The 8,762-nt window shown below is 38.5% G+C and overlaps 1 protein-coding gene across 2 annotated transcripts; it reads left to right on the top strand.

Moving 5' to 3' along the window:
* Positions 1-211: 211 nt before the first annotated feature.
* On the top strand, positions 212-8,100 carry cpt1b (carnitine palmitoyltransferase 1B (muscle)). 2 transcript variants are annotated; one of them, XM_007545620.2, is made up of 19 exons: positions 212-404; positions 1,869-2,021; positions 2,196-2,335; positions 2,544-2,715; positions 3,078-3,179; positions 3,568-3,705; positions 3,798-3,875; positions 4,032-4,139; positions 4,793-4,877; positions 5,347-5,542; positions 5,632-5,817; positions 5,893-5,998; positions 6,081-6,197; positions 6,293-6,457; positions 6,582-6,716; positions 7,083-7,235; positions 7,322-7,435; positions 7,513-7,605; positions 7,696-8,100. In XM_007545620.2, exons 2-19 carry the CDS (start codon positions 1,881-1,883, stop codon positions 7,828-7,830), a joined length of 2,364 nt encoding a protein of 787 aa, XP_007545682.1. In that variant the 5' UTR covers positions 212-404; positions 1,869-1,880; the 3' UTR covers positions 7,831-8,100. The 2 variants fall into 2 exon arrangements, with proteins under 2 accessions (XP_007545682.1, XP_016523599.1); XM_016668113.1 differs by lacking the exon at positions 212-404 and having other exon boundaries at positions 1,724-2,021.
* The last annotated feature ends 662 nt before the right edge of the window (positions 8,101-8,762 follow it).

Genomic DNA, 8,762 nt, shown 5'->3' with positions numbered 1-8,762 from the left:
CAATTATTGTAAATTTAATGTCGACCAGGCCACATGCAATGTCTGTAATATCCAAATTAACAACTTTGCTGAGTCAAATAATCTTTTATTGGTAAATTAGGTGAAATGTCACAAGGATCACATTCAGTTACATGGCAGGGAGCTCAGAGAACACCAGGTCAGGTGATGTCTATGTTTGGTGTCTGGTTACAAAGAGAGGCATGTTGTGGGTGAGAGAGGACAGGGAGAAACACAGGAAGCAGTGACTATGTTCACTACCTGAGTAAAGCCACGTCAAGGACACAGAACGCACAAGTTTCAGTACAGAAGAAACCCACTGGCTCTGGGCTGCAGACCAAAGTCACTGATTACCGGCTTTCCATTCACCTGTGTGTGTGTGTAACCATCTGCCTGGTCTGAGGAAGGTAAAGTACGCTCCTGATCTTTATGATTCTTTTACTCTGACATCTGGGACACAAATTTCAAGTTCTATGAAAATGACAAAGTGCTGACCTGTTTAGCTGTGTTGCTTGTTTTCTAAGTGAAGAATCTATTACAAACTGGTGGAAAATTGAAATGACAAAGTAAAATATGAATATTTTTTACAGTTTGTATGAAACTAGTGACTTGTGCAACTTGCTTCAATGAGATGAACTTAAAATTAGCAGGGAATCTGGACATTTTTACCGTCCCTTGTTGGTTCTACTCTGTGTTTATATTTCCATTCCTATCTGAGTCGTTCTGCACATGCTCTGCTGATGTACCACTATATCTGGCCATTGAACTTTGTCCCAGTTGGGGATAGTTTGGTCATGTGACATGGAAAAAGGCATACCAGACCTACCATTAAAACACAATATGCAGGGATGTGGAAGTCCAAATATTTCTGTTTAAGACTTCTGAGGTACCTGACATTTAGAAGTCGGTAATTTTAACTTAGTATGTATTTATTTATTTTACTAATACAGACATCTGCACCTCACCTCCTCCCACTTTTCAAATTTTGCTTGTTTAAAGGCACGAGTGCCAAGCCAGTTTTTTTTCCTATTTTTTATTTCCACAAAACAGAACAGTAAAAGAACCATAACTTGTTTCGTAAGTGGAAAATGTGAATTCGAAGAAGCTCAAAAAGGTGGTAAAAAAAATACCCTTAATATTCAACACCCTGCACAATTACTAGCACCACAAGTAAAAGGTGGTGCAGTTCAGATACTTTTTACCTTTTACCTAAAAAGTAAAAGGTAAATGTAACCTTTATGTTGAGTCCATGTATTAATCATGGAAAAAAAAAATCCCAACTTAAAATAATAGTATAACAAAATCAGATAGATTAATCACACTTAGTAATGCCAATATCAATTACCGGTACTTTTACATAAGTTAAGCCTTTTAAAAATTTCTTAAACATTTTTTTTTAATTTAAATTTAATCCATGCATTCTTGTTTCCCCTTGATTTATTTATAACATGACAGAGATGCTGTTGAAAATAGGACATGAGAACTTGCCATTTAAGTGAAAAATATATATTTATTTATATACATATAAAGCTAAAGCAACAATTTGAAAGTTTAAAACAACTGGAACTGTGTCCAAGAGGTAAAAACCAAATGTATAAAATTGATACATCCTCACAGCACACTGTTGAAGAACTGCCGCACAGAATGTCGTCGTTAGCTTGGTCTCCACAACAACCATTTATTTTCAAATTAGTTGAAACAGTTGCTAAAGCGAATGAAAACATTATATAGTGTAACATTTAGAAAGGTAACATGACATTTCAAATCAAATGAGATAAGGTTCTTCATTATTTCTAATGTGGCGCCGACATAACTGTAAAACATTTGCTTGTACTACAATGCTAATGCCATGCTTAAACTATCTATGTTAGTGATCTAGGGAAATGGCTGAGGCCCATCAGGCAGTGGGCTTCGAGTTCACTGTGCACCCGGACGGTGTGGATGTGAAGCTGAGCAAGGAGGTCCTCAAAAACATCTACCTGTCTTCACTCACTGCTTGGAGGAAGAAAGCCATTAAGCTGAAGGTAGAAACACAATTTCAGCACATGTGTCTATGTTTAAAACATTTGCAGTAAGTCAAAAGTGATTGTAATAACTGATTAAGTTCAGTGTTTAAAATCACTAATGGTCATCTTTTTTTTTATTATTGAATGTAGATTAAAATAGAAAACATATTAAATCATTTACATTTTATACAGAATGGAATACTGACTGAAGTTTACCCAGCCAGTCCGTCCAGTTGGTTGATAGTTGTGATTGCCATGATGATGTCCTTGTACACTGGCACAGACCCCCCTCTGGGAATAATAGATACCATCAAGAAAAACCTGCCTTACCAGTCAGTATCATACACTCACTCATAAAATATTTAACTCATTCATTGCTGTTTTGAAAATATTCATTTTGTGTGTGTGTGTGTAGGTGTGTGTGTGTGTGTGTGTGTATGTGTGTGTGTCATCATTGTGTCAGTTGCTCCAAACTTGTCAGTCTTCACACTTCCGATGCAGCTGCTGCCATACTGACAGGTTTTTGTCTTTTCTGAGCAGACACTGTTTGTCAACGCAGGCCAGAGCAGTTCTGAGCGCCATCCTGTTTGCCACGGCGTTATGGCTGTTCTTCATCCACGTCATACGGTTCTCTCTAAAGATTCTTCTTTCTTACCACGGATGGATTTTCGAATCCCATGGGAAGATGAGGACATCTACAAAAGTGTGGCTGGTGGGTTTGCTTCAAGTCAAGTCAAGTTTATTTGTACACATCAACAATAAGGAAGTTGCTTTACCTCATAAAAACACAACAAATACAAAGTCACAGGACACACAGTGAACAATTGAAGCATTGCATCAATAAAAGTCTCTGTTGCTTTTTAGGGGATAGCTCCCCTATAAACCTTTTTTGTTCAGGATTTTTGTTAGTGAATTTCACTTACACAGTCTGAGTCTTTCTTTCACTATTTGTGTCACCTTGGCCCATTCGGGGTAAAATTATAGCTAAGAAACCTGTCAGAGGAGCATAGGAATAAAGTATATGCATCGGATTAATTAGTTTTCATTCATTCATAATTAACATTTACCACCCAGAGACTGGTAAAGATGCTCTCTGGACGAAGGCCCCTGCTCTACAGCTTCCAGGCTGCCTTACCCCGACTCCCCGTCCCTCGAGTGAAAGACACCATTGAGAAGGTTTGTAGAAGAAACACAAGTGGATTACAATTAAAAAAAAAAGTCTTTGTCCACCATTACAATGTCCTTTTTTTAACAATCACCTGTTTACCACTCTGGATCTGGAAGTCCCAGAGGACCCTAACCCTGCCGTTTCTCACTGTATGCTTACGAAAATAAATAATCCTGATTTTGAAACATTTGTTAATTGTCTCCTTCAAACCACAAATGCAGATTTTAGACAAAATGTCCCCATGCCCTGTTTGTGTTGCATTAGTTTAAATAGTGAGAGGTGGAAATCTGCCTTGCCAGTATGGCAGGAGACATACCCTGAAAGTCCCTCCAGGATTTTTGTGTCGTTCCATAAATGCTTCATTGTCGACTTCATTCTGTGCATCTTTCCCCACAGTATCTTGAGTCAGTGCGCCCTCTACTGGACGACAAAAAATACAAACAAATGGAAGTTCTGGCACATAACTTTAAAGAAAACGAGGCATCTCAGCTCCAAAGGTACCTGGTGCTAAAATCCTGGTGGACAACAAATTATGTGAGGGGTCTTCACATATTTTGAAATTAAATCCCAAGTTCGCTGAATTTGTTTATGAATATTTTGTATTGATAATGCCCTAACATCTACAGGTAAGTGACTGGTGGGAGGAATACATCTACTTAAGGAGCAGAGGTCCAATAATGGTCAACAGCAACTTTTACATCATGGTAAGATGAAATACAGTTATGTTTACTTGTTTAGAAGGGACAAACGTTTTCAACAAATTGTGGCTTTTACACAAACACGATTGAAGTAACAAAGCATCTATTTTGTGAACTGACCTCTGAAGTCTCCTGCTGATGGTTTCATGTTTTTGTTTGAAGGACCTTTTGTATGTGACCCCAACACACCGCCAGGCTGCCCGGGCAGGAAACATAGTTCATGCCATGCTGCAGTACAGGCGCAAGCTGGAGCGGGGTGAACTTGCACCGGTAATCTGCCCGTTTTACAAAAAAAAGGCCTATTTTTATTTTTTTTTTCAAAACATACAAACCAAAAAAATGTGGAAACACTGCATCTGGAGAATATTCTGCCATTCAACAAACTACAGCCCAGTGAAATATTGTTTTCTTTTGTTCAGCTTTGCTCGGGTTTTTGGCACTTCAATTCCATTTCCTTTCAGCCCATTTTGGCCATAAACATGAAATTCTGTTTAAGTTAATTTGTCTTTTGTTTTTTGTTTTTGTTTTTTTTTTTTTTCATTTATCTGTTAAGTAACACCTTTATGTTCTTCATTATCTAACTGAAATTTCTTTGTCACAACTTTTGCTTTTTTCCTTATTCAGAGTTTTACACATAACTGACTGGGAACAGTAATCATCTTTTGCACAATTTTTACACTCCACGTCGATTTAGTTTGAGGTCCACATGAGTACACTTGTCCTATGTTTTCACTTTAGAAATCTAAAAATATACTTTCATTTTCAAATTATACCAAAGAAAAAGTATGCGGCACTAATAAAAAAATCTTGTTTTAAGTGTTTAAATTATACAACAGACCGAACATCGTCCTAGTATGGTTTCTCTATTTTGAACCTTGTGAATTGATGGATGGTGATGACATCCTAGTCCCTTCTCTTCTCAGCTGAGGGCTTTAGGGACCGTTCCGATGTGTTCCACTCAGATGGAGAGAATGTTTAACACCACTCGTATTCCTGGTATTGAAACAGGTAAGAATAATTATTTATGGTTTAAGCACACATGCACTGGTTGAAGTAAATCTTTCCAGCACGCTGCACTTGCTGCACTTTTGGGTCCATGTCTATCAATGTTGTCAACAGGCTCAACTCCAACAAGTTCTCTCCTGTTGCCCTCCTCCTATTGTCCTACTGTAGTTGTTCTCTACATTGTTAAGATGAAGACAACATTTGGCCTAAAGCAAATGGCATAAATCAGACGATATGCAAAATAAGATCAAAGGCACATAAAAAGTCAAATTAAAACCTACTCACAGCCAACAGTGTGATAGTTTTAGTCATTTAAAGCTGGCAATGTATTAACTTGCTAATAATGCAAGATTTTATTACTGGCAAATTTTCACATTGCCACTAAGCTACACATTTCCTCATTAATATCACATCCTTTTCAGCTTCAAGATGAGTATAATTCAAGTTTAATCCCTTCTTACTCTGTCTGCAGATTTTGTACTGCACCTGACAGACCGAAAGCACCTCGTTGTCTTCCACAGAGGCCGCTACTTCCAAGTGTGGTTGTATACGGGGGGGCGCCACCTCTTACCCAGCGAACTTGAGAACCAGTTTCAACAGATTCTCAATGACACGTCAAAACCGCAGCCAGGAGAACTGAAACTAGCTGCCCTCACTGCAGGAGACAGGCATGCTCAAACACACAGTCTCACAGCACACTAAAACCCTCTCACTTGCTAAAGATACGATACTTACTCTGTCTTACTTTGTTTTCCAGAGTGCCATGGGCACGGACTCGGCTTAAATATTTTAGCCAGGGACCGAACAAGGAATCCCTGGATGCCATTGAGTCTGCCTCATTCTTCCTGACACTCGACGAAGAGCCACAGGGTTATGATCCAGAAAATGTTTACTCTCTTGACACTTATGCCAAATCCCTAATGCATGGCAAATGTTACGACAGGTAGGCAGAGAAGATGGGCGCCAGACATAATGTTTTCTGGGGGTAAAAAAAGAACATTCTTGTCATGTCTTACAGGTGGTTCGACAAGTCTTTCAACTTAATTTCATACCCAAATGGAAAGATGGGAGTCAATATTGAGCACTCTTGGGCTGATGCACCCATTGTTGGACACATGTGGGAGGTATAAACAGTATTTCAGTCTTACAAACAGAAAATGAAAGTTTCTTAGCAATTCCTCAGGTTTTATTTGTGTGTGTTTGTAGTATGTTCTTGCAACAGACTGCTTTCATCTTGGCTACACAGAGGAGGGACATTGTAAAGGGGATGTGAACAGGTGCCTTCCTTCTCCCACTCGACTAAAGTGGGAGATTCCAGAACAGGTACAGTGAACTTCACTAATTAAACGTAGCCGATTATTATTATTATTATTATTTTTTTAATTGCTATTTATTCGCTGTGTTTTCTCCTACGTCAGTGCCAAGATGTCATTCACGCTTCATACTTGTTAGCCAGACACCTAGCTGACGATGTGGACTTCCATGGCCATCTGTTCACTGAGTTTGGCAAAGGCTTGATCAAGAAGTGCAGGACGAGCCCTGATGCCTTCATTCAGCTGGCTCTGCAGCTCGCACAGTTCAGGGTCGGTCAGCCATCAGTCTCTCACATTTTGTTTTTCTTGAACATCGGTTTCATCAAACCACATTCAACTGTATTTTTTATTTTTTTTGTTGTTGTTGTTGTTTTGTTTTGTTTTTTTTCCGTAGGATCAAGGTGTGTTCTGTCTGACGTATGAGTCATCAATGACCCGTATGTTCAGAGACGGGCGGACGGAGACGGTGCGCTCCTGCACCTCTGAGGCTGCTGCTTTTGTCCTGGCCATGGAGGATCCGGATGCAACAGTAAGAAAAACAAACACACAAACCATTTAAATCCCTGTTAATAAACTGTAACATGCTAAAACACCGCATTTGTTTCTGTTACTCTATTCTTATCATCCTGCACGTTTGAATTTGTCTAAAATGTTACTCATCTAGGATATTGATGCAGCAGTAGGGTTAGACTTAGAGGCAATGTGAATAAACGTTGATGCCATGTCAGGGGGTTAAACTAACATTTGTACCTTTATGACTTTATTATATGATAAAGTCATAAGGGCATCCAGTTCTTGATGTTCACTATGTTTTTTGTGTACATGTCAGAATAAGCCAAAAATGATGAAGTAATTTCCTGATTACCTGCTAATGTCTGCTAATGTCTGTGAGCAGAATGCCCAGAGACTTGCGCTGTTCCGGAAAGCAGCAGACAAGCATCAGAACATGTATCGTCTGGCCATGACCGGTTCCGGTATCGATCGGCATCTCTTCTGCCTTTACATAGTATCTAAATACCTCGGTGTTGAATCACCATTTCTCACGAAGGTTAGTGATACAATCAAATCGCTTTCACTTTGTTGGATACTTCAAACAGGACTTATCAGGTCTCCTTTCCATCCCAAAACCTTCAGGTGCTTTCCGAGCCGTGGAAGCTGTCCACCAGCCAAACTCCTCAGCAGCAGATTAATTTAATTGATATCAACAAGTTTCCAAAATACGTGGGTGCAGGAGGCGGATTTGGACCTGTGAGTGTTTTCGGTCAAAATCTTACAGTTAAAACAGTTTAGCATCTTATCTAACTGTGTCTCTTTTGCACTCTCAGGTGGCGGATGATGGGTATGGTGTTTCTTATATCATTGTTGGGGAAAATCTCATTACATTCCACATCTCCAGCAAATTCTCCAGGCATAACACAGTAAGTACTCAATGTTTCCCATCCACCTGTAGAGTCCTCGTCGTGCTTCTCCAAGTCTAATAGACTTTTCTCTCTGTTTTAAAACTGCAGGACTCCACTCGGTTTGCTCGGCACATTCGGAAAGCCATGATTGACATCCAGACTCTTTTCAAGCAAGAAAAAGACAAGAGCGCGGTAGAGAATGGAAAGGATGTGCATTTGGAAAATAATAAAAAGAACATGTAGGACTCTGTGGGGAGAAGTTTTGTTGGTGTGCTGAAAGAATTCCACTTTTATCTATGCTTTTCTGGTGAGCCACATCACAGGAGATGGGCATTCCACTCTAAGAGAATGGTTATCACTCCTCTAATTTATTTCTGTTTTACATGCTGGAGTTGCTCTAATTTAATGATGGGATTTTTATGGCATCTTCTTGTTTCCTTGTCAGTGTATTCTGACCATAAATCTAGTCCAATGTGATGTAAAAAAAAAAAAAAAGAATAAAAACAAAGACACAAGAGTGTTTGTTGGGCATTATTGGTTGTTATATTAAATAGGTTATTTTTTTCTGGCTAAACCTGCAGTTAGTAAAATACTGAGAAATTACACTTTTTTTGAGAATTTGCTATTAATATAAACAAGACTGTTGTTCGATAAAGAAAGTGTTCAGTATGTATCTGTCTTTGTAGGTTAATTTTAGGAACCACGGAAAATTAACTTAGATTTAAACATAAAAAAATAAGGAATAAGTTGTTTTATTTTTGCCTGCTGTATTCTGTGTTTGAACAACACGCTTTAAACAAATTCTGACATCCCATTTTCACATCAGCAAGTAAGAACAATTTGTGAACACTCAAGTTTGAGGAAAATCAAACTGGATTTGATTGAAGATAATCTATAGGCAAGAAAATATAAAATAATCATGGAATATCTTTGGTTTTCTATAACCACTGACATTGTATAAGACACTGAGCTAACCTAAAAAAAAAACAATATTCATTATCAATCAGACTTGCAAAAGGAGCCTCAACCAAGTGTTGAGTGCAAATGCTTCAGCCTTTCTACTTTTCAGTTTGCATACATTTCTCTATCAAAAAGGACATTTATTGATCATATTTAATCACATTTTTAAATTACAGAATTTTGGTTTTCATTGGCTATGCGTCAGAATCATCAAA

Source organism: Poecilia formosa, unplaced genomic scaffold (genome assembly GCF_000485575.1).
Source record: "Poecilia formosa unplaced genomic scaffold, Poecilia_formosa-5.1.2 Scaffold13, whole genome shotgun sequence".
Taxonomy (NCBI): Eukaryota; Metazoa; Chordata; class Actinopteri; order Cyprinodontiformes; family Poeciliidae; genus Poecilia; species Poecilia formosa.
This window is presented reverse-complemented; position numbering and strand designations above follow the sequence as displayed.

Coding starts and splice junctions, on each gene's coding strand:
- cpt1b (XM_007545620.2), top strand. CDS start 1,881: ATGGCTGAGGCCCATCAGGCAGTGGGCTTCGAGTTCACTGTGCACCCG. Junction 5,543..5,631: donor GCCCTCACTGCAGGAGACAG/GCATGCTCAAAC, acceptor TTTGTTTTCCAG/AGTGCCATGGGCACGGACTC. Junction 7,236..7,321: donor AATCACCATTTCTCACGAAG/GTTAGTGATACA, acceptor CAAAACCTTCAG/GTGCTTTCCGAGCCGTGGAA.